Here is a 26,645-nt window from a genome sequence, read left to right as displayed (position 1 = left end):
ATAGCCCTGCAAAGAAGGTGAACATCTCCATAGGCTTAGAGTGGTGGCAGTGAGGCTACATTGATGGATATAACCGTGGCAGGGAATGTGTTAAGAACAGTAGACTATTCAGTGGCGTCATTTCAGTAAAAGCCAAGGTATGGCGAGGAGGGAGGTGTATAGGGGGGCGTTTCCCCCCCATGGTGGATTTATTTTGTCAAATCAGTTGTGCAATAGTAACTTTTGGTGAGTTGTTTCTATACAATTCACTTATATGACATTTAGGTATGACACAGGACTACACAAGCATTTTTAGTATAGAAATGTGTCAACAGACTAAAGCAGGGAACCACAATATTTTGCATACAAATTATGCAGAATGTAATATCATAACTATCTATTATTTTTCTTGCAATTAACACTTTAACTGCCGAAGGTTAAATTCATGATATACCATCCGTTGCCAGCTCTATTTAACATGGAGAAGTTCCCCTTCTTTGCAGGGCTATAACTTTTTAAATTCTATTGCTAGATTGCCATTATTATGGCCCATTCAAAGTCCTATATCTATTGTTCAGGGTGTAGCAACGTTAAACTTTTTCATTCACATATTCATACTAAAATATGGTCTAAAGTATAAGTATATTTTTATCTTTTTCTGCAGCTTTCTCCAGAACGTGATTTATAGCCCCAAATGCATTATATTGATGATGAAATACAGTTTGGTAGGACTCTGTGCGAGATAAAAAATGTCAACTGGATGTACTTCTAGGAGTTACTACACGTCATCTGATGTTGACCGGATGGGCGAGGGGGCGTTTATAATTCCGTGGGCAGCGTTATACCATTCATCTAATGTGGGTCATATGTTCATCATAGCAGTTAGTATCGAACACGGTAATACTACACGCTAAAACTCACCCCAGTCTCCTCGGACCGTTGGGCGATCAGCGTGGAGTAGACAGTTTTCGATTATGGGATGTTGAAATGCTGGATCTATTTCCAGGTTGTATAATAGTATATACGTCCAAATCATGTTGTTTTTTCGAGTTATTTGCAGCGATCGATGTTCACTGTGTGAAGACAGAGTCTCTCTAGCATTAGCGAGTGCCCGGACCCCATATGGAGTGAGTCCTACCGGGTTAAAGGTTGACATCCGGTTTTTCGATCTGCCGATCGGCCACCAGATGGCGCTCTTGAACCGCTAGAGGGTTGAGGGGAGCTTTTCAGTGGGTCTCAGGGCTGCGGATGGGAAATATGATTCCGATCACAGATTTTTGAAATATTGATATCAAAGATGAGTTACGGCGTCCTCTGCAACTTGAGCATGGCTAGGAAAGACGCCGAAACACGTTTCCGGCACTTAAAGTGTTAAGCCAATTTTCCTTAGGTACGGTTTTGAGGTGTGTGTTCAACAGAATGTAGTATCAAAAACACGTTCACAAAAATGTATGGGTTACTGAATGCTGAACTGCACTGTTATAATCACTAAGCCATTGTAAGACATTACCCTGTGTCCCTGTATCACTTGTCTCTGCTGCCCTTTGATAAAAAAACGTCTGTCCATTTTCCTATTTTTTTGTGGCATATTTCAGTTAGTCACAGTAAAAGTCACCTAGTAAAAGTGAGATAATTGACAATATCAAAACATGCTAGGGCTGTACCGAATAGTTCGAAGCTTTGTTCATAATGTTGACATTCAAATTCTAAATCAACATAAACAATTGTAATTATATAAAAAAAAAAAAAAAATTATTTGCCAAGGTATGGCGACCTTGCCATACCAAAACGACGCCCCCTGAGACTATTCGAAAAATTATTTGTAAGTCATGCACATCCCTAGTTGGAAGACACAAGTGTTGCTATGTGCAAAACAACTGTTGCTATTTAATTTAATTTAATTTCAAACCTTTATTTAAGGTCGAAAGGCAACTGAGGTTTCCTGCATTTACAGTCAAGCGAAACATACAGAGTCAAGCTAAACATAAAGGATCAAGTGAAACATACAGGATCAAGCTAAACATACAGAGTCAAGCTAAACATACAGAGTCAAGCTAAACATACAGAGTCAAGCGAAACATACAGAGTCAAGCTAAACATACAGAGTCAAGCAAAACATACAGAGTCAAGCGAAACATACAGAGTTGAGCAAAAAAAAAAGGCATATCGAATCACACAGCATATAAGATCATAACAATTAGACAAGTAATTATAACAATCAATTAAAACTTGATTGACAAAGGTTGGAGATCAAGGTTTTAAACTCTGCAACAGAGGGGAGAATCTCAAGCTTTAAGGACTGTTGGAGTTCATTCCATGAGCTAGAGGGGCATCATAGTGAAATGCAGATTTATGTTCTCGGCAAACTCTGGGACCTTAAGCACCAGCTAGTCACTAGAACGTTATGTGTTGATATACAGAAATATATACGAACTCGAATGTAATAATTCAATGTCTTATTAGTGGATCTTGTACGCGGGGCAGTGACGTTTTACCTGCTCAACCCATAGGTGATCTCTATGACTCACAGGTTAGGTGTTTTACCTGCTCAACCCATAGGTGATCTCTATGACTCACAGGTTAGGTGTTTTACCTGCTCAACCCATAGGTGATCTCTATGACTCACAGGTTAGGTGTTTTACCTGCTCAACCCATAGGTGATCTCTATGACTCACAGGTTAGGTGTTTTACCTGCTCAACCCATAGGTGATCTCTATGACTCACAGGTTAGGTGTTTTACCTGCTCAACCCATAGGAGATCTCTATGACTCACAGGTTAGGTGTTTTACCTGCTCAACCCATAGGTGATCTCTATGACTCACAGGTTAGGTGTTTTACCTGCTCAACCCACAGGTGATCTCTATGACTCACAGGTTAGGTGTTTTACCTGCTCAACCCATAGGTGATCTCTATGACTCACAGGTTAGGTGTTTTCTTTCTAAAGTGGTCACCGTCGGTTAGGGGTGTAAAGGTACACGTATCCGTACCGAACCGAACCGTTTCAGTGTGTACCGTACCGTACCGAACGAATACAACGGTATGTTAAGTTACCACTAACGACCGCCCACCGGGGGCTGTTTTTTTTCACAATCTAATATAATAATCTTTTTTTATTTTTTTTATTTACAAGTCTATTATTAATTTCAATATAGAATATTCGTTGACAGCCCTACAAGTACAATTAGTTACTGCACACTACATCACCCCCGAGTGGAACATGGAAAGCCAAACTTTTCCCCCCACCCGTACCGAACCTCGACTTCAAAACCGAGGTGCGTACCGTACCGTACCGTGGTTTTTGCGTACCGTTACACCTCTACCGTCGGTTATAGGCAGCTGGAAGGGAGACGGACACACAGATGTTCCCGTTCAAGGCCTCCAGTTGATTGATGTTGCTTTGAAGTATCTGGCCTACATCTGGGATAACATGTTGTCTCAGTGCTGAGATCTGTCACTAAGAGCCACTTGATTTTCTGCCACTTTTACCTGCAAGAGAGAGAGATGTGGCATCTTGTTTTTTTTTTTTTTTTTTTTAATCTTTTTTTCCCCCTCTTTTAAACCCTTTTTCCTCCGATTTTCTCCCATCCCAATGTTAGTCGTTATGCCAATTCCCAATCCCCTTCCTGGTCGCTGCGCACTTACCCCCCACAGTCGGTCTGGGAGAGTGGAGGCTATCACGTGCTTCCTCCGACACACGTCTAGCCAATCAACCGCTTCTTTTCACCTGGCAGCGCGGACTCTCACTGAGAGGGTGTAACGTGTGGAAGAATCACACTACCCCCCTTAGATCCTATCCTCGCTGAGCAGGCGCCCCGACCGAACTGTAGGAGTCGCTGTTTACAATGACCCGGACCCACCCCGCCAGCTTTCCCACCCTCTAATACAGCCAATTGTATTAGTGTGAATGGCCAGCCAAGCTGGTGACAACGCCGGAGCTGTGAGCTGGATTTGAACAGGCGAATCCAGCGTCTCCGGTGTTGGTGACGAACGCAATCTCCGCTACGCCACCTGACCGCCCTGAGATGTGACATCTTGTAACTGTTACTGCTAGAGTTAACGTGCCTCTAAATGTAGAAAAAGAGATTAGCCTACATACTGCAATGTACAATGACCAATGTTTCAAGTTCAAGTTTTGATTGGTTTGTCACGTATAAGCTACATGTACATTACAGTGAAATGCTTGGCTCTGTATGAGCCCCCTGAGAATGTGCTGCATACAGTAAAAATAATAAAGTCCAACCACTATACAAAATATACAATATACCAACTAAAGTACAAAATGCAAACAATGAGGTACAAAAATGCAAAAGAAAATTAGTTATGGATGATCTTGTCATATCTATCTTTATTATAGTCATTGAAAGTGAAGGATCAGATACCATCTACATATTAGTAGGATTAGGTACCGTTCACATTTGAACCGATACCGGCGCCAGTTCCTGGAGTTTGGTATCAATACCCCAAAAGTAAATAATTTCTTAATTATTTCTGTACTAATATGTACTTATTTTTCTCCCATCCCAATTTCCTCTCGTGCCAATTCTCCCTCCCCTGTCTTGATCGTTGCTCGCATGTGCCCCCCACTGGCCGGTTGTAGGGAGGATAGAAGCCTTGCATCACGTGTCCCCTCCGATACATGTGGAGGCAGCCAGTCACTTCTTTTCACCTGCCAGCGCGGACTCTCATTTGGCGAGGAGTAACGTGTGGGAGGCTCACACTGCCCCCGCCATTTTCCTGTCTTTGCTGTGCAGGCGCCCTGACCGACCTGTAGGAGTCGCTGTTTACAACGACCAGACTACCACCCATCGACTTCCACCCGCTGACTCTGCCAATTGAGTCAGTATGACGGCCGGCCCAAGCCGGAGGCAACGCTGACAGCCGGATTCGATACCGGTGTCTCTTGCGTTGGTCACAAGCGCAATGCCCGCTGCGCTAGCCCGCTGCCTTATTTAGAACATTTTGTAATTTATTGTTCTAACACGCCACACAAAATAAATCGCATTATTCTGTTTTTAAATGTTTGAATGTCAACATTATCTGGCCATCCTCAGTAAATATGATCAAACTCCTCTGACCTCATCTTTCCAAAGCCCCAAGAGACGGGACAGTAATATATATATATTTGTGGAAAAGGCTCCCTCTTGTCTAGTATATTACACTCTTACCCAACCCTACATATTATCAACCAGTACTCTATAGACATATGTTCTCTATATAGACATATTTAACATAATGTTTCTCTAGACATATTTAGCATCTTTCTCTATAGACATGTTTAACATACAGTAATGTTTCTCTATAGACATAATATTTAACATAATGTTTCTCTATAGACATGTTTAACGTACAGTAATGTTTCTCTATAGACATATTTAACAATGTTTCTTTATAGACATATTTAACAGTGTTTCTCTATAGACATATTTAACATAGTGTTTCTCTATATATTTAACATAATGTTTCTCTATAGACATATTTAACATAATGTTTCTCTTAGGGCTGCACGATTTTGGGAAATAATCTAATTGCGATTTTTCTGACGGATATTGCGATTGCGATTATAATAAAAAAAAATATGAGCAGCCCCACATAGGTTTATTGTAAAATGCGGCTTGCATCTGGCCTACGTGCAGAGGGTCTTTTCGGGACACAGAGCCTGACATTTTTTTTTTTACCTGGGAATCGATACCGGTACCCAACGGTACCTTTTTTTTCTGTACTTTACTCTCCCTCTCTGAAGTCTAAACTTCACAACACACAATATTAGGGCGTTTTCACACCTGTAGTTTGTTTGCTTTGTTCCGATTCAGGGAGACACAGGGACTATAATGATACAATGTTGCACTTGTCCCTTATAGTTCGTTTGTGTTCACACGGCTGTGTTAACAGCGGACCAAAACAAACGCACGCGCGAGCAAACTGTCACTCATTGGTCAGATTTTGGGGTGTCCCCCCCCTGGGGTGTCTCCCCCCCCCCCCCTAACCCTGAATCTCCACGTTACATTGAAATCGGGGAGGGGAGAGCGGGGGGAGCAAATGAATGAATGTGGATGAGAGCCGTGATGTAAGTGGTTGCAGATACGGCTGTGGGGGGTGCTGGAGACATGATCGAATAGACTTGTATGCGCCTGAATCTCCTGAACACGGCGTGAGCCATTCCTAATCGATCAGAACTAATTCGGCAGCGAAAAAGCCGTTTTTAAGCAGAGCATCCCCCATGCACATGCGCAGATTGCCCACGGATTGTGATGCAACGCACACCCGCCCTGGACTGTTCCATCAGAGGGGGGGAGCTTCGGTGGCCAGTGTCCTTTCAGCCGAACAGGATAATGAAACAATGATCCCACTAAATGACCAGACGCGTCTTATGGCGACATCTACAATTAGCTCATTGAGTCTCCAGGTAGACTAATGTTTATATTTAAGTGCAGTGGTCTGTAGCCACTCACACTGGCCACCGAAGCTCCCCCCTCTGATGGAACAGTCCAGGGCGCGTGTGCGTTGCGTCATCATGCAGCGCGTATACAGTACGGCAAGTGAGTTGTGTCGGTTTGTTAAATCGATTGCATTCTCACAGCGTACGAGTTGCGTCGGGTTCGTTTGGAAGTGCGCCGAGACCACCCTCTCTAGGTGGTCTCGGCCCGCTTGTTTTGTTCCGCAACAGAATGTGATTGCTGTGTTCATTATGCCCAACTGAACCGAAATAGGGGGTAAACGCTCCAGGTTTCGGAACAACAGCTCCAAACGAGCTAGGTGTGAAAACGCCCTAAAACCTCTTACCTCCTTCTCCCAAACCGATCTTGTATCTCAATGGGACTTCCTGGTTAAAAAAAAAAAGTTAAAAAGAATATGCGATTTTCTTTATTTTTGTGATTTGATAATTGCATCATTCCAAATCGCGATTTTGATTAAAAATCGATTAATCGTGCAGCCCTAGTTTCTCTATAGACATATTTAAGTGTTTCTCTATAGACATATTTAACATAGTGTTTCTCTATAGACATATTTAACAGTGTTTCTCTATAGACATATTTAACATAGTGTTTCTCTATAGACATTAGACATATTTAACAGTGTTTCTCTATAGACATATTTAACATAGTGTTTCTCTATAGACATATTTAACAGTGTTTCTCTATAGACATATTTAACATAGTGTTTCTCTATAGACATATTTAACAGTGTTTCTCTATAGACATATTTAACATAGTGTTTCTCTATAGACATATTTAACAGTGTTTCTCTATAGACATATTTAACAGTGTTTCTCTATAGACATATTTAACATAGTGTTTCTCTATAGACATAATAACATAATGTTTATATAGACATAATAAGTAACATAATGTTTATATAGACATAATAACATAATGTTTATATAGACATAATAACACAATGTTTCTCTATAGACATAATAACATAATGTTTATATATAGACATAATAACATAATGTTTATATATAGACATAATAACATAATGTTTATAGACATAATAACATAATGTTTATATAAACATAATGTTTCTCTATAGACATAACATAATGTTTATATAGACATAATAACATAATGTTTCAGGGAGCTCCAGTAGCTCACCACGTACCGCGAGCGCCATTTCGGCGCCGGGGACAACCGTGCTCGTCACGGATCTGGGGTTTAGCGAGTTCGAATCCCGGACTGCAGCCGTGCCTTTCCCAGAGTGTCTTCCCCCCCATCTGAACCCTTTCAGCCTGTTTCTGTCGGTCATCCTTGACCAGAATAAATGCGATAAACGTATAAAAGAGCCAGGGGAATGGCCAAAGTTTAAAAAATAAATAACATGTTTCTCTATAGACATAATAACAATGTTTATATAGACATAATACCATAATGTTTCTCTATAGACATAATAACATAGTGTTTATATAGACATAATAACATAATGTTTATATAGACATAATAACAATGTTTATATATAGACATAATAACATAATGTTTATATAGACATAATAACATAATGTTTATATAGATATAATAACAGTGTTTATATAGACATAATAACATAATGTTTCTCTATAGACATAATAACAATGTTTATATAGACATAATAACATAATGTTTATATAGACATAATAACAGAATGTCTCTCTCTCTCCCCAGGCCTCTCTGTCTGGCCGGCTGGACAGGCTGTTCCAGAACAGCTTCCCAGAGGCCCCTGTGGTCCAGGTGGGGGACGAGGTCCTGTCCCTGAAGGCCCTCCTGGAGCCCCAGGAGGAGAGGTCCCAGCCGGGCCAGGAGGGGAGGTCCCAGCCCGGCCAGGAGGAGAGGACACGGTCCTTTCACAACGGGTGAGTCACTCCTGGCCTCCTAGGGCTGTGTGTTGTCGTGGCACTGACCATTCCAGGGCCCTGGTGCTGGTGCTGCTCTCTGCCAGAGGGCCCTGGTGTAGGCCCTTTCGTGACTGACGCACGCCAACAAGGTTTGGCCGAGTGAATCCACAGTCCCTTGCTCCTCAATGGCAAGCCAACCTAGATTTACCCTGATGGACTGGTTCTGACCGAACCGTTCGTTATACAAGTATCGCAGAGAGATTCCAAAGGTACTCACAGTTGCACGGGGGTTTCGAACAGACAAACGTTAGGGTTTGAAAGCTCGCCGTTGCTAATAAACATTTAAAATAATTTTCATAAACTGGTCAGTCAACACGGCTTTATTTCCGGCATCAGGCAGCTAAAGCCGTTTTGACCAGTGTTGACCAGTTTATAAAAAATATTTAAAATGCACTGCGCCTCCTACTCCGCCTGCCCCTCCCTCACCCATGTAAACAGAGGCTATTGCCTCGGACAGTCACCGTGACGTTAGTCTAGTCAGTGGGACCTCCGTGAGCTAACGTTAGCTACCGTTACAAAATGACCCAGTCAACTATTCACTTTTAGTTTAATACATGAGGCATTGTGTAACGTTATCCAGCCGGCTAGCTACTGATAGCTCCTGATATCAACAAATGCTCCAGCAATAGTCTAGTAGTGCATAATACCTCCGTTGGCTAGGTAGCTCACGTTAGCTCACGTTAGCTCACTAGTCACTACGAAATGTCCCAGTAAACTAAATAGTTCACTGAGGCGTTGTCTTAACGTTATCTAGCAGTAGCTACAGACAGCTCCTGATATCAATGTCTTATAACATGCGTATTCGAGCCCCTGGCTTCCATCGCATGAGGGCATGCTGAATAGGGTCCAGCTGCAGCGCCGGAGAATCCTTGCTGGAGCTGGAGGCTACTAGAGTATACACACAGACAGTGGAGCTGTTTGCAGATAGCGAGCATTTTGACTTGTTGCGTGGTGGCGATGTCTCGCAGATAATACAACTACAAGTATGATTATATAATATATATATTTTATTTAAAAAGAAATTGGCTGGTAAGAAATATGCTTGGCGGGTAGATTTTTCTCATCTACCCGCCACTGGCCGGTGAGTCAAAAAGTAAATTTCGTGCCCTGTCTGTGTTCTATGCTCTGTGTTCTATGCTCTGTGTTCTATGCTCTGTGTTCTATGCTCTGCTCTGTGTTCTATGCTCTGCTGTGTTCTATGCTCTGTGTTCTATGCTCTGTGTTCTATGCTCTGTTCTATGCTCTGTGTTCTATGCTCTGTGTTCTATGCTATGTGTTCTATGCTCTGTGTGTTCTATGCTCTGTGTTCTGTGTTCTATGCTCTGTGTTCTGTGCTCTGTGTTCTATGCTCTGTGTTCTATGCTCTGTATTCTATGCTCTGTGTTCTATGCTCTGCGTTCTGTGTTCTATGCTCTGTGTTCTATGCTCTGTGTTCTATGCTCTGTGTTCTATGCTCTGTGTTCTATGTTCTGTGTTCTATGCTCTGTGTTCTATGCTCTGTGTTCTATGCTCTGTGTTATATGCTCTGTGTTCTATGCTCTGTGTTCTATGCTCTGTGTTATATGCTCTGTGTTCTATGCTCTGTGTTCTATGCTCTGTGTTATATGCTCTGTGTTCTATGCTCTGTGTTCTATGCTCTGTGTTATATGCTCTGTGTTCTATGCTCTGTGTTCTATGCTCTGTGTTCTATGCTCTGTGTTCTATGCTCTGCTCTGTGTTCTATGCTCTGTGTTCTATGCTCTGTGTTCTATGCTCTGTGTTCTATGCTCTGCTCTGTGTTCTATGCTCTGTGTTCTATGCTCTGTGTTCTATGCTCTGTGTTCTATGCTCTGTGTTCTATGCTCTGTGTTCTGTGTTCTATGCTCTGTGTTCTATGCTCTGTGTTCTATGCTCTGTGTTCTGTGTTCTATGCTCTGTGTTCTATGCTCTGTTCTATGCTCTGTGTTCTATGCTCTGTGTTCTATGCTCTGCTCTGTGTTCTATGCTCTGCTCTGTGTTCTATGCTCTGTGTTCTATGCTCTGCTCTGTGTTCTATGCTCTGTGTTCTATGCTCTGTGTTCTATGCTCTGTGTTCTATGCTCTGTGTTCTATGCTCTGCGCTTGGGCACAATGCCAGGCTAAGCTCCCCCTGACCTGCACCTTGCAACATACCTACTTATTTAGGGCGTTTTCACACCTGTAGTTCGTTTGCTTTGTTCCGATTCAGGTAGACACAGGGACTATAATGATACAATGTTGCACTTGTCCCTTAGTTCGTTTGTGTTCACACGGCTGTGTTAACAGCGGACCAAAACAAACGCACGCACGCGCGAGCAAACTGTCACTCATTGGTCAGATTTTGGGGTGTGCCCCCCCCCCCCCCCCCCCCCCCCTAACCCTGAATCTCCGCGTTACATTGAAATCGGGGAGGAGATAGCGGGGGGAGCAAATGAATGAATGTGGATGAGAGCCGTGATGTAAGTGGTTGCAGATACGGCTGTGGGGGTGCTGGAGACATGATCGAATAGACTTGTATGCGCCTGAATCTCCTGAACACGGCGCGAGCCATTCCTAATCGATCAGAACTAAATCGGCAGTGAAAAAGCCCGTTTTTAAGCAGCTATTCCCCATGCACATGCGCAGATTGCCCACGGATTATGACGCAACGCACAACCGACCTGGATCTACAATTACCTCATTGAGTCTCCAGGTAGACTAACGTTTATATTTAAGTGCAGTGGTCTGTAGCCACTCACACTGGCCACCGAAGCTCCCCCCCTCTGATGGAACAGTCCAGGGCGCGTGTGTGTTGCGTCACAATCCGTGGGCAATCTGCGCATGTGCATGGGGAATAGCTGCTTAAAAACAGGCTTTTTCGCTGCCGATTTAGTTCTGATCGATTAGGAATGGCTCGCGCCGTGTTCAGGAGATTCAGGCGCATACAAGTCTATTCGATCATGTCTCCAGCACAGCCGTATCTGCAACCACTTACATCACGGCTCTCATCCACATTCATTAATTTGCTCCCCCTGCTATCTCCTCCCCGATTTCAATGTAACGCGGAAGTGTAGTGGTCTATAGCGCGTTAACTTTACCGATCTAGCTGCCTAAAGACTACAAACTGATCCTGCCCACAATTCAATGCGAAAGCATCATCATGCAGGCGTATACAGTACGGCAAGTGAGTTGTGTCGGTTTGTTAAGTCGATTGCATTCTCACAGCGTACGAGTCGCTTCGGGTTCGGTTGGAAGTGCGCCGAGACCACCCTCTCTAGGCGGTCTCGGCCTGCTTGTTTTGTTCCGCAACAGAATGCGATTGCTGTGTTCAGATATGCCCAAATGAACCGAAATAGGGGGTAAACGCTCCAGGTACCGGAACAACAGCTCCAAATGAGCTAGGTGTGAAAACGCCCTTAAACTCAAACAAACATGCTATAGTCATTTGTTAGGTCATACCCTCAACATTAGTAAAAGAAGGTCTTCATCGCAGCAGCAGGGTATAGTCTGAGGACTAGGGATGCACCGATCTGATATTGGTATCGGCCGCCGATATCAGTAAAATAGCTGGATCGGGTATCTGTAAAAAAATATATATATATATCGGATAATGTTTTTATTTAAAATTTACATTTTTTTTTAATAATAAATAAAATAAGAAATAACCTTCAGTATAGGCTTGGGCGGTATAATTTCTTTCATACAGTCATACCTTGCTGACATAATACCCCAGTATGGGTATCATGACGGTATGACTTTCATTTTCATCAGCGGGGGGGGGGGGGGGGGGGGGGGCTAACAATATACTCGTTATAACCATACATAACGCTTATATTGAAACAAGTTGACATTAGGGCTGTTCTTTCAACCTGAAAGTGCACTTTCTTCAACCTAAATTCCCAGATACCGACGTTAGCTCCCGGAACGATTAGCCAGTTAGTTAGCCAGCAACCAGCCAGGTACCGACGTTAGCTCCCGGAACGATTAGCCAGTTAGTTAGCCAGCAACCAGCCAGGTACCGACGTTAGCTCCCGGAACGATTAGCCAGTTAGTTAGCCAGCAACCAGCCAGGTACCGACGTTAGCTCCCGGAACGATTAGCCAGTTAGTTAGCCAGCAACCAGCCAGGTACCGACGTTAGCTCCCGGAACGATTAGCCAGTTACTTAGCCAGCAACCAGCCAGATACCGACGTTAGCTCCTGGAACGATTAGCCAGTTAGTTAGCCAGCAACCAGCCAGGTACCGACGTTAGCTCCTGGAACGATTAGCCAGTTAGTTAGCCAGCAACCAGCCAGGTACCGACGTTAGCTCCCGGAACGATAGCCACGTAACCCTCTGCTGGCGCGTGTTGTGCACTACAATCAACTCCGTGTCAGTGTAATAGCAGTCTGTGACGTCACGGTATTGAGAATCATACCGGCGGGATCTCGAAATATCCTGGTATACCGTAATACCGTCATACCGCCCAAGCCTAATTCAGTACATTTATATCTGTGTTAATTTGTTACATTTAGTTTCACTAAATTAGGAAAGTAATGTTTTATCTCAAGCCTGATGTTGCCTTGCACAAAATAATGATCCCAGTCTCTTCCACACAGTGACAGTGAGGCATACAGTTTATTAATTCAATGAATGAAGTTTATTTTCGGTCTTTGTTTACAACAAATCAAAAACACACTTGTGATCCTTTACAATTCTTAAAAACAAAATATATTTTAATAAAATTAAATTAAAAACTTGGATTAAATTCTTTTTTTTACTTTTTTGGAAACAAAATTTGGACAATGGGTATCGGATCGGTATCGGTATTGGCCGATACCCAAACCCAGGTATCGGTATCTGCACTGAAAAAGTCAGATCGGTGCATCCCTACTGAGGACTAGGCCACAAAGTTATGTTTATTCTTTGAACATGCAATCGCCGCCTTTTTAACAAGTTTCCAGTTTGCTGTTTATCACATACCTGATGTCTCATCTCTCCTGATAATCTCATGTCTCCTCTCTCCTGATAATCTCATGTCTCATCTCTCCTGATAATCTGATGTCTCCTCTCTCCTGATAATCTCATGTCTCCTCTCTCCTGATAATCTCATGTCTCATCTCCTGATAATCTCATGTCTCATCTCTCCTGATAATCTGATGTCTCCTCTCTCCTGATAATCTCATGTCTCCTCTCTCCTGATAATCTCATGTCTCCTCTCTCCTGATAATCTCATGTCTCCTCTCTCCTGATAATCTCATGTCTCATCTCTCCTGATAATCTCATGTCTCCTCTCTCCTGATAATCTCATGTCTCCTCTCTCCTGATAATCTCATGTCTCCTCTCTCCTGATAATCTCATGTCTTCTCTCTCCTGATAATCTCATGTCTCCTCTCTCCTGATAATCTCATGTCTCCTCTCTCCTGATAATCTCATGTCTCCTCTCTCCTGATAATCTCATGTCTCCTCTCTCCTGATAATCTCATGTCTCCTCTCTCCTGATAATCTCAGGTCTCATCTCTCCTGATAATCTCATGTCTCCTCTCTCCTGATAATCTCATGTCTCCTCTCTCCTGATAATCTCATGTCTCCTCTCTCCTGATAATCTCATGTCTCCTCTCTCTTGATAATCTCATGTCTCCTCTCTCCTGATAATCTCATGTCTCCTCTCTCCTGATAATCTCATGTCTCCTCTCTCCTGATAATCTCATGTCTCCTCTCTCCTGATAATCTCATGTCTCCTCTCTCCTGATAATCGCATGTCTCATCTCTCCTGATAATCTCATGTCTCATCTCTCCTGATAATCTCATGTCTCCTCTCTCCTGATAATCTCATGTCTCATCTCTCCTGATAATCTCATGTCTCATCTCTCCTGATAATCTCATGTCTCCTCTCTCCTGATAATCTCATGTCTCATCTCTCCTGATAATCTCATGTCTCATCTCTCCTGATAATCTCATGCCTCATCAGTCTCTCCTGAATGATAATCTTATATATGACCGGTCTCTCCCGTCCAGGTCGTTGCAGGGGGACGTGTGGAGACAGCTGCAGGACATCCATGAGGCGTTTGGCCTGAGACACCAGTGGGGGGGGTCTCACAGCAACAAGACACTACTCTGCTCTCTGGGCATCGACATCAGAAACATTGTAAATTCTGCTTTTTGATGTGGTCACCTGGAGCCGAATAGAGGAACATGGCATTTACACTGTTAGGGGTTTGGTTCCCGGTGTAGAGCAAGGCACTGCCAGGGTTTAGGGGTTTGGTTCCCGGTGTAGAGCAAGGCACTGCTAGGGTTTAGGGGTTTGGTTCCCGGTGTAGAGCAAGGCACTGCCAGGGGTTAGGGGTTTGGTTCCCGGTGTAGAGCAAGGCACTGCCAGGGTTAGGGGTTTGGTTCCCGGTGTAGAGCAAGGCACTGCCAGGGTTAGGGGTTTGGTTCCCGGTGTAGAGCAAGGCACTGCCAGGGGTTAGGGGTTTGGTTCCCGGTGTAGAGCAAGGCACTGCCAGGGTTTAGGGGTTTGGTTCCCGGTGTAGAGCAAGGCACTGCCAGGGTTAGGGGTTTGGTTCCCGGTGTAGAGCAAGGCACTGCCAGGGTTAGGGGTTTGGTTCCCGGTGTAGAGCAAGGCACTGCCAGGGTTTAGGGGTTTGGTTCCCGGTGTAGAGCAAGGCACTGCCAGGGTTAGGGGTTTGGTTCCCTGTGTAGCTTAACACTTTCAGAGCCGGCCGTGTTTTCCCTTTTTACCCCCTTGAATGCCCATCATCCACTTCAATGTTAGCGTTAATATCGCCTAATCTACGTTTTAAATTATGGCTAAGTGTCTAATCTGCCCGTCGCTTATCAATGACTCATTTTCCAGTCAACATTGTCGAAGCGGATTGTTTTTTTTATCGGTTCATTTCCGTTTTATAGCATCTTGAAAAGCCCTCGTTTTCAAGGAAAATAAAAATATTCCATAATAAACGGAATATTCTAGAATACACAAAAAACGTTCTCATTATTCTGCCTATTTATGAATCGTTTTCAAATAAACGCTAGATTATCTATAGTATATGTGTACGTATGCATGCTATATAGGCGATCTGATATCTGATCTGATATATTTCCTGATCGCTCGCACAGCCAAACAGCCATATCATACATAGGGGAAAAGCTTATCTCTCCGTGAAAACAGGTCTGATTATCCTAAGACTGGTAAAATAGATTCCTTACCTGAGATCAGATGGTATCCAAAAAGATTATTCCAATTCCTGATCGCCATTCCAAAAATCGATCCTTTTATTGATCCAATGCTACATACTGTAAAACACATTACACGCTGTTCAGAGGCTCCACAATGACTGGGATCATCTCCGGTTACATGCGTGAGAAGTAAAATGTGGATTCCGGATTTTTTTCTCTCATCCATTTTCATTGAGTCCATTCCAAAAGGGTGCATTACCATCTGGGAGACGATAGGGGGCGCTTTTTTCCCCACATCTGAGCTCCTGATGGGGCTGGTTTCCCAACGGTAGACTCGGTTGATGAAATATGAATTCAGATCGCTAATAAAAAAAATAAAACGATATTTGTCGTCGTGGGCATTCAGGGGGGCGGGCTGATAACACGTGTTATGTCGTCCGTGGCATCCAAAGTGTTAATGAGTAGAGTAGCAGCATGGTGTAGTGTAGGGCAGCATAGCAGACTTGTAGTGTAGCAGACTATCGTAGCAGCATAGTGTAGGGCAGCATAGCAGACTTGTAGTGTAGCAGACTATCGTAGCAGCATAGTGTAGTGTAGGGCAGCATAGCAGACTTGTAGTGTAGCAGACTATCGTAGCAGCATAGTGTAGTGTAGGGCAGCATAGCAGACTTGTAGTGTAGCAGACTATCGTAGCAGCATAGTGTAGTGTAGGGCAGCATAGCAGACTTGTAGTGTAGCAGACTATCGTAGCAGCATAGTGTAGTGTAGGGCAGCATAGCAGACTTGTAGTGTAGCAGACTATCGTAGCAGCATAGTGTAGTGTAGGGCAGCATAGCAGACTTGTAGTGTAGCTGCTGTAGCAGACTAGCAGGCAAGATGTGATCAGACCGTCGCCAGTGGAGTTCAGCATTAGGGCTCTTACTGAGGACCTCCCACACAGAGTGTGTTGACAGTAGGGCTGACCCCTATTAATCGATTAGTTGACTAATCGGTCGAAAGGGGCCGTAGTCGACTGGCCAACCTCTTAGTCGAATATAACAATAAAAAAAAAATAATAATAATTCAAAAGAAAAGAGGCATAGACGCGTGGCTAACGCTAATGGCACGCATACCAGAGGCTAACTGCCTACGAAAACAGGCACAGAGGCACTGAAAGAGGATTTCACCCATCTAATGAACACACTATACTAGACAAATATCAAGATGTATCCATCAGTGGACCAATTGCATGCTTTTGCAGAGGACAAGAAGCCTTCAGTCGACTCCTTCAGACATTAAGCACCCCCACAGCCCAAATGGAATGATAAAATTTCTTTTTTTTTAATTTTTATTTATTTTTTAAATATTATACTTTTTTTTTTAAGTCGACCAATAGTCGACTAACGGCAAATTTTGGCCAATCCTAGTCGACCATCCAAATCCTTAGTCGGGGACAGCCCTAGTTGACAGTCACTCACGCTTGAAACACACCAGCCGCGCATGCAGGCACTCGCGGGTTTCGTGCGAGAACAGCGCGCGTGGCCATCTACACGAGTCCGACTTCAGAGCGGGCGAAAGCGCACGGAGGAGGAAGGCACATTTACATTGGAACAGCTGTAAATGCCTAGTTTATTATGCAAAGTCAGTCCCTGTTTGAAGATTTTTTTTTAAGATTTCCAGTTCCAGTGTTCTATTGTCCATTTTGCATGTACAACCAGTTATTATCTAATTAATTAGAATGTTAGAATTCATTTTAGAATGATGAAATCAGTGTGACTGTACTCCTGAAAAAGTATAGTATGGTTTATTTGTATTGGGAAAGATACAGACACATTAGCTGGTTGAACAACATCTATGTGTGTGTGGTAATAATGCAGATATTGAGTGTATTTCTGTGAAAATGCGCGTGGCGCACGCCTCTGAATCCAACCAAAGCGATTAAATTTGCTTCCCGCGCGCGGCCGGTGTGAACAGCGACGCCTGTTAACATGGGAGCGAAAGTGAAGCGCTGATCGCCCGTCCGCCTCACGCCAGCGTCCCGCGCCTGGTGGGTTTCGTGCGCCATGGTCCTCTGAAGGACGTGCTTTGGATAAAAGCACTAAAGACCATCTTTTCTGTCGACGGCATAATGTTTTGCGCTCTCATCAGATTACCTCCCCTCCCTGTGACCTCGTGGAACAGGTGACGTGTGGACAGACCGGACATTAGTGATGTGCATGACTGACCAAAATCATTTTCAAATAGTCTACTGTTCTTACCGAATATTCGAAAATTCAAATTCAGTTATTATTTTTAATAGAATGGATCATTAAAATCAAAGGGTATAGGCACTTCAGATAATCCTTCTGAACGTTGATCGGCTCAGCTGACAATAAATCAAAATGCCACCATTCACCATCGTAGCCTATAATGACAACATTGCATTGGCCTATCAACCGGATCTTTTAGATCAATTAGGCTTTGAAAATTAGGCTGCCTCTAAATATAAAAAATTAAAATTTATTAAATAAGTCCGTCACGTCGTTCGCCCTCATCAATCGTGCAGGACTGTTTTCACCTCTCCTGGAGTCGAAGGTTCTAACGTCTCACTTTGATTCCTCCACACAGCTGTTCACGGGTCAGAAGAAGCAGCCGGTCATCGTCCCCATGTACGCCGCCAGCCTGGTGAGTCCACTTCAGCCTTTAGGTGTTATAACCACACGCATTATCTACTCCTGGATTAGCTTAGCTGAGCTACCAGAAAGACAAAGGGAGATCCATTATAAGTTCTACTATGATTACTGCTACTACTACTACTACTACTACTACTACTACTACTACTACTACTACTACTACTACTACTACTACGACGATTACTACTACTACTACTACTACTACTACTACTACTACTACTACTACTACGATTACTACTACTACGATTACTACTACTACTACTACTACTACGATTACTACTACTGCTACTACTGCTACTACTACTACGATTACTACTACTACTACTGCTACTACTACTACTACTACTACTACTACGATTACTACTACTACGATTACTACTACTACTGCTACTACTACTACTACTACGATTACTACTACTACTACTACTGCTACTAATACTACTGCTGCTGTACTCAGATGTAGCTCTGACTGTAGGTATATTCAGGTGTAGATCTGACTGCTGCTGTATTCAGGTGTAGCTGACTGTAGTTATATTCAGGTGTAGCTGACTGTAGTTATATTCAGGTGTAGCTCTGACTGTAGTTATATTCAGGTGTAGCTGACTGTAGGTATATTCAGGTGTAGTTCTGACTGTAGGTATATTCAGGTGTAGCTGACTGTAGGTATATTCAGGTGTAGCTCTGACTGTAGTTATATTCAGGTGTAGCCGACTGTAGTTATATTCAGGTGTAGCTGACTGTAGGTATATTCAGGTGTAGCTGACTGTAGGTATATTCAGGTGTAGCTCTGACTGTAGGTATATTCAGGTGTAGCTCTGACTGTAGTTATATTCAGGTGTAGCTGACTGTAGGTATATTCAGGTGTAGCTCTGACTGTAGGTATATTCAGGTGTAGCTGACTGTAGGTATATTCAGGTGTAGCTCTGACTGTAGGTATATTCAGGTGTAGCTCTGACTGTAGGTATATTCAGGTGTAGCTCTGACTGTAGGTATATTCAGGTGTAGCTCTGACTGTAGTTATATTCAGGTGTAGCTGACTGTAGGTATATTCAGGTGTAGCTGACTGTAGGTATATTCAGGTGTAGCTCTGACTGTAGGTATATTCAGGTGTAGCTCTGACTGTAGGTATATTCAGGTGTAGCTCTCACTGTAGGTATATTCAGGTGTAGCTCTGACTGTAGTTATATTCAGGTGTAGCTCTCACTAGGTATATTCAGGTGTAGCTGACTGTAGGTATATTCAGGTGTAGCTCTGACTGTAGGTATATTCAGGTGTAGCTGACTGTAGGTATATTCAGGTGTAGCTGACTGTAGGTATATTCAGGTGTAGCTCTGACTAGGTATATTCAGGTGTAGTTCTGACTGTAGTTATATTCAGGTGTAGCTCTCACTGTAGGTATATTCAGGTGTAGCTCTCACTGTAGGTATATTCAGGTGTAGCTCTCACTGTAGGTATATTCAGGTGTAGCTGACTGTAGTTATATGCAGGTGTAGCTCTCACTGTAGGTATATTCAGGTGTAGCTCTGACTGTAGGTATATTCAGGTGTATGCGTTGTGTTGCAGGGCATGCTGGAACCCACCAAAGAGCCCGTGAAGCCCGTCTCCGCCGTGGAGGTGATCGCGTCCATAGCACAGGCGGCGCCGCCAGTAGCCCCGGAGAAAAGCACTTGTCCTCCAGACACAGCCCAGGTGGGGACCGCTCGCTCGTCACGCTCTGTAGCGCTGCTTATGTTTGAGTTCACGAACACAGCTGTCTCTTACATGAACTTCTGTCTTAGTAGTGATTTTAGTATGTGTTAGTATGATTTTAGTATGTGTTAGTATGTGTTAGTAAGATTTTAGTATGTGTTAGTATGATTTTAGTATGTGTTAGTATGATTTTAGTATGATTTTAGTATGTGTTAGTATGATTTTAGTATGTGTTAGTAAGATTTTAGTATGTGTTAGTATGATTTTAGTATGTTAGTGTGATTTTAGTATGTGTTATTATGATTTTAGTATGATTTTAGTATGTGTTAGTATGATTTTAGTATGTGTTAGTAAGATTTTAGTATGTGTTAGTATGATTTTAGTATGTGTTAGTATTTTGTCTTCATATTAGGGCTGACCCCTATTAGTCGACTAATCGGTCGAAAGGAGCCGTAGTCGACTAGCCAACCTCTTAGTCGAATACAAAAAAAATTATATATTTATTTATAATTATTTATATATTTAAATTTTTTTATCATTCTTTCCAAAAGAAAAGAGGCCTAGCAGCGTGGCTAACGCTAATGGCACGCATACCAGAGGCTAACTGCCTACGGAAACAGGCACAGAGGCACTGAAAGAGGATTTCACCATCTAATGAACACACTAGACTAGACAAATATCAAGATGTATCCATCAGTGGACCAATTGCATGCTTTTGCAGAGGACAAGAAGCCTTCAGTCGACTCCTTCAGACATTAAGCACCCCCCACAGCCCAAATGGAATGATAAAAAAAAAATTTAAATTAAAATTAAATAAAAAAATTAAACAAATATTATACTATTTTTTTCTCTTTTTTTGTCGACCAACAGTCGACTAACGGCAAATTTTGGCCAATCATAGTCGACCATCCAAATCCTTAGTATGATTTTAGTATGTGTTCATATGATTATAGTATGATTTTAGTATGTGTTCATATGATTTGAGTATGTGTTCATATGATTTTAGTATGCGTTGGTCACAGATGCTCTGTATGGGGGGCTAAAGACCATCTTTACTGTCTGTAAACAATCATGACGTTTTTGGGGTGAAACGCACACGGTTGGTCTCGGGGGACGTCTCCGGTCTGGATGAGCCGCACGGCGTCTGACCACCGGTCCGTGCCCAGAGTGCCGTCAGCCCGGCTGGCCCTGGGGAGGCGCCCGGGCGGCGCGTTGGAAGCCAGGGTTTTGGCTATAAAGGCGTGTTGATGTGAACCATGAGGGCTGGGACACACAGGGCCGCTCTGTGAAGAAGATGCATCGGGATGTCCGATATTATCGGCCGATATTGGCATTAATATGTAATATCGGAAAAAGTATCGGTTTAAAAAAAATAAAAATTTTATTTACATTTATTTACCCAGGCAAGCAAGTAAGAAAACATTCTTATTTCATTTATTGTCAAAAGTATGAATGATGTTGTGTTAATTCCACGACAAGAGATATGTAATGTTAATTACCTGAAATTATTCCGTTTTTTGGGGGGGGGGGGGGGGGGGGACCCCCCGCATATATCGGTATCTGTTGATATCGGTATCGGAAATTAAGAGTTGGACAATATCGGTATATCGGATATCGGTAAAAGAAAGCCAATATCGAACATCCCTAGTATCGACCCTTTCTAACTTGACTACCTAAAACCTTCTCCGTTGGCCCACAGGTTTATTTTCGGTTGCAGTGGTTTGCTTTAATAACTGACTGGCAATACACTGGGGGGCCCAAGCTGTTCCCATAGCAACACAAGGAATTCTGCTGCTCGTGGAACACTTTGGACCCAAGTGTATTTCCTCAACTATTGCATTTAGCAAACATTGAGACATTCCTTTTTAATTAAAATCTTTTTATAAATTATTTTTAGGATGCTATTGTTGTCACGTTGAAAGTGTCTATAGAGAAAGAAGTATTTTCTGGGTTTCTGTTTTAGAGGCACTTGCTGTGATTTGGGGTTATTTCTCACAGTGAAAAGGGTGTCCAAGGCACTCTTCAGGTACAAATACTAAAACACTTAAACACCTTTTTATTACATTCAATAAGGAATGTATTTAAAGGTGCTATAGATAACATTCAGCCACTAGATGCCGCACTAGAGCACCAGCATGTATCCAATCGGGTACACGATTCCACGTGGGACAAATGAGAGGTAGGTAGGGGATACATGCACGTAACATGTAAACAACAACATTCATTTTGGACCCGCAAAAAGTTTTCAATCAATATTATTTTGTGGTTAAAAGCCATAGTTTTATTCTGAGCCTTTCTAAAAGCTCTGTGGATCTATTATTTGAAGAAAATTATTACTCCACGTAAATCTTTTTATCTATAGCGGTGTATATTTAAAAACAACTGTGTTTCAGCCGTGCTATCTTGGCCACGTGACTCCCTGATGAAGTCTGTAGCATCGGCCTCTTTGTACTTGAAAGAGTGCCTTGGAATTTAATCTTTTTCCCTTGAAAGACAGCGATGCCTCCGTTTGAAACCCTCTCTGTTTGAAACCCTATGTATATATTCTCTGTTAGGCTCTATGGGTAACAGGGCATGTGAGCGGCGCGGCGCAGGGAGCGGAGCGGGCGGTTTTGACGTGAGCGACGGAGTGGGTTTTAAAATGGGTCGGCGCGACGTCCGGAGCGAGAGTTCTCCTCCGCTCCAATCCGCTCCGGGCCGGTCACAGTGGTTTAACACTGATGTAATATACATGTAGTACAATGCCAAAGCAACAGGTGGCGATGTACAAACATGAAGGCCATTTTCAACCAATGAGAAGGGTGAACCGTCACTCACATCCTGCTAGACCAAAGTATATTCCGCCATTGTTGTTAGCTTACATGCTAACGTGAATGGCAGCGACCATAGCTTTGGGACCAGGCTAGCTACCATCGCTTAGTAGAGCTAGTTGAATGGATAAACAACGTTATTTAACATTGCAGAATGGGTACAATTACAATACGGCTCAATACAAACAATTGTTAAGGGGCCCAGGGTGTGTAGACTGTTGTAGTTTGGTCAAATCAAGCTAATTTACATCATGCTCCAAACATTTTTTAATTCTGCTGAGCGAGCTGTGGAGCGATGTGTAGCGGGGAGCGCTTGATTCGTAAATGAAGGTGAGCGGAGCGGTGAGCGACTTGGGGGGGCGGGCCAACATGAGTGGATGGGAGCGGAACCAGACGTCTAGAGCGAAGAGCGGATTTTTCGAGCGCTCCGCTCCGCTCACATGCTCTGATGGGTAACATTACTGTATATTTGCATATCGTATATGTCACAAATGTAACAGTACTATACCTGTATGTCATGCCATAAATGCCATAAATGTCATGATGTCATGTATGTCATAAATGTCACTATGAATTGAAAATGGGGGACCCTGATGTAAACGAGACAAACGTCTTTCTCTGGTCTGCATCCCCTTAACAATTGTGTGTATTGAGCCGTACTGTATTGTACCCATTCTGCAATCTGTTAAATAAAGTTTTCATTCATTCATTCATTCATTCGTTCCGTCTGTGATGTGTGTCGACGTCGCAGTGTAACACTTAATTCCTCCGCTTCCTGTGTTGTCTTCCAGCATGAATCGCTCCCTCCCGTCCAGTTCGATTGGAGCAGCAGTGGCCTTACGAACCCCCTGGACGGTAGGCCCCTCCCCCTCATGACCACCCGCACCACACACGACCACACCGCCCCAGGACGGACCCCCGTCTCTCTCTCTCACGTATTCATAGTATTCTCACCGTGGGGTTTTGCCATACGGTGCATCGCCGTTGGTCGGTGATTGTCATTTAATTATAATCAACCTGCTATTTAATTACAATCACCTGCTGTCCCAAGACGTCTGTGATGGAATACTATGAATTTCAGTTTCAGTTTAAACTTTATTTGAACAGGTACGGCACTGTAGTAACTAGAGTTGTTCCGATACCGATACCAGTATCGGAAAAGCCGCCGATACTGGCTAAAATGCTGGTATCGGTATCGGCGAGTACCCTCTAATGCTGCGCTCCGATACCATATGACGTAATTTATCAACAACACTGTGGTCTGTTGAGTAAGCATTATAAAACAAACGTGTGCTTAATCGATTAAAGTGTCAATGCCATTTGTCATTTTAACAGCAGATACTTTCTTAAATGTCATCGTCCCGACAGAGCGGTGTTGACGGGGAGCTCATGGTTTCGCTTGGTGGCTGGTGTTATTAGCATTGAACAGCTAACCGAAAGCTAGCTTTAACATTACCTTGGCTAAAGTTGGGGCTATTCATATAATCCAGCAATAATGGCTGCAGACCTGCAAGCAAAGTACAGCAAGTTGGCAAAGGAGTATTCCAAGTTAAATCACAATGTCACCAGTAACGTTACAGTCTTCTATGGTCTTCCCATATACCGGTAGCTCATGCTAGCTAACGGTAACGTCGTCATTGCACAATTGCACGTCGCGTACACAATTAATGACATGTTGCGGACAGCCATATCGGCGACAATGTTTAGCTTTTAGTGCCAAATGATAAGAGTCTGAGGCGGAGTCTCAAAAGAGAATGTTGAATATTTATTGTGCAAAAATCACAACAGATCCGACTGCTACTGAACGGAGCCTTGTAGACAGACTGAGTAGGGTATATCTGCAGAGCCAGTGGGTAGCGAGTGCAGCAACGTATAATGTCCGTGTGGATCATTGGAGTAGGGTATATCTGCAGTGCTGAAGCCCCATACTCATTGATTAATGATACTAATACAAATCTATACAATCACCTGTTGTTGAATAAATACCATTACTTTCTAGTTATGACTAAAAAACAGTATATATAAAACAGTATTTGTTAAAAAAAAAAATATATATATATTTATAAAAAAATTATATAATATCTTTTTTTTTTTTTTTTTATGTATGCACTGGTATCGGATAAGTATCGGTATCGGCCGATACCCAAAGCTTAGGTATCGGAATCGGATCGGAAAGGAAAAAATGGTATCGGAACATCTCTAGTAGTAACGATGCATCGATTCTAATGTGATGATTCAACTGCATCGATTTGAAAATGTTAGAATACATTTTTTTTTTTTTTTTTTTTATTGTTTTTATTGACCTATAGTCCATTCATGCTGAGTGAATCAGTTCCCCCAGCCACATTTGTGTCTTCAATGTTTTTTGGGGGAATTAACTAATAGAAAATTTATCGCAAATTAATCGAATCGAATCGTGGTCAAATGAAGAGATTTCATGATGCATTGAATCGTTGCCTGAAGAATCGTAATCGAAATTAATCGTTGTGAGGTCGCATCGTTACACCCCTAGACGGCACACATTAATGAACAAAGTAAATGTGTGAGACAGTGTTAGCCAAAGCAAATTTTCAACTGTTGTCCCGCTCAAAAGAAAGCATAGCATAATATGGCATACAGGTAATTAAGAACGGGTTAAAAACACATCATGCAAAATATATACATCCGACATGTACAGACAATGTACAAACAAACAATAATACTACATTAGGTACAGGCAAGCATATGGGGTTAGAGTTCTGCAGGGCTGTTGTGTTCACATTAGGGGTGTAACGGTACACAGAAGCCACGGTTCGGTACGTACCTCGGTATTGGGGTCACGGTTCGGTACGAGTTCAGTACAACAGAAAAAAAATATTTATAATTATTATTAATATTATATATATATATATATATATATATTTTTTTTATATATTATATTTATGATAATTATTATAATAATAATTATTATTAAATAGAAAATTTTTCTGTGGGCGGCTACGTGGCGTAGTGGGCAAGGCGCTCGCCACGAATGCTGGAGACGCTGGGCTTGCCTGTTCGAGCCCAGCGCTCCACATTGCTTTCAGTTTAGCTGGTCGTTCATACTAATACACATTGGCCGTATTAGGGGGTGGGAAACTGATGGGTGGGGATCGGGCGTTGTGGACAGCGACTCCTACAGGTCGGTTGGTGCGCCTGCGCAGTAGAATCAGGAAGTGTCGGGGGCAGCGTGAGCCTCCCACGCGTTACTCCTCGACACTGAGAGATCGAGCTGCGCAGGTGAAAAGATGCGACTGCTGTTACCTCAAGTACCGGAGGGGACTTGTGCTATGTATGACTTAGTCCACATTGCAGCCGGCTTGTGGGAGGCAGGAAACAGCGTTCGTGACAGGGGAGGGTTGAATTGGATGATACGAAATTGGGATGGGAGAAAATATAGAAAAATGGGAGAAAAAGTGGATAAAAAAAAAAATAGAATAATTTTCTATAGGAAAAGTATGTTTCTTTTTTTTATTTGATCAGCTGTGCCTTTGAGTCCGGCAATCTATGGGGCTGCGGCACTGCAGATTTACCCTACTCGAGTCCGGCGGGGGAGAATGTTGGTGTGTTTGTTGGTGCGTTTCTTTCCATTGGTTTCATTTGGTTAACATTATTGGGCGAACAAGAAAACGAAAGAGAACTAAAATTGTAATGACCCTGCAGCTGTTCCAATGTAAATGTGCCTCAGTGTGCCCGGCCACACGCGCTGTTCTCGCACGGACCTCGCGAGTGCCTGCATGTGCGACTGGTGTGTTTGCGCTGTAAAGAGGGAAGGCTCCTCTGTGCCGCACGAGGGAAGGCGCCGAGGCGTATCCTTCGTATGGCTGCACGTACCGCACCGTGACGGCCGTACCGTAAATTCGCGGGACGAATACACGTACCGTTACACCCCTAGTTCACATGTGTAGTTATTTCTTAACCATGTTTTGAAAGTGTGTTTGAATGATCTGTGTGTTTCAATATTGCAATATTCCTGTTCATGTCATCGCACCTGTTTCA

At 43.0% G+C, this 26,645-nt stretch overlaps 1 protein-coding gene across 1 annotated transcript in view; it reads left to right on the top strand.

Annotated features, from left to right (window-relative positions):
* Positions 1-26,645, top strand: part of aftpha (aftiphilin a) — a 52,908-nt gene that overhangs the window by 17,116 nt on the left and 9,147 nt on the right. The window contains exons 3-7 of the mRNA XM_084319456.1: positions 8,115-8,302; positions 14,318-14,447; positions 18,065-18,121; positions 19,693-19,818; positions 23,420-23,483. Of these exons, the coding sequence (XP_084175582.1) occupies positions 8,115-8,302; positions 14,318-14,447; positions 18,065-18,121; positions 19,693-19,818; positions 23,420-23,483 (565 nt within the window). The remainder of the gene's footprint in view (positions 1-8,114; positions 8,303-14,317; positions 14,448-18,064; positions 18,122-19,692; positions 19,819-23,419; positions 23,484-26,645) is intronic.

This window comes from Notolepis coatsorum (assembly GCF_963971535.1).
Source record: "Notolepis coatsorum genome assembly, chromosome: 7".
Classification (NCBI taxonomy): domain Eukaryota; kingdom Metazoa; phylum Chordata; class Actinopteri; order Aulopiformes; family Paralepididae; genus Notolepis; species Notolepis coatsorum.
Note: the sequence above shows the minus strand (reverse complement) of the source record. Positions and strands in the feature narration are given on the sequence as shown.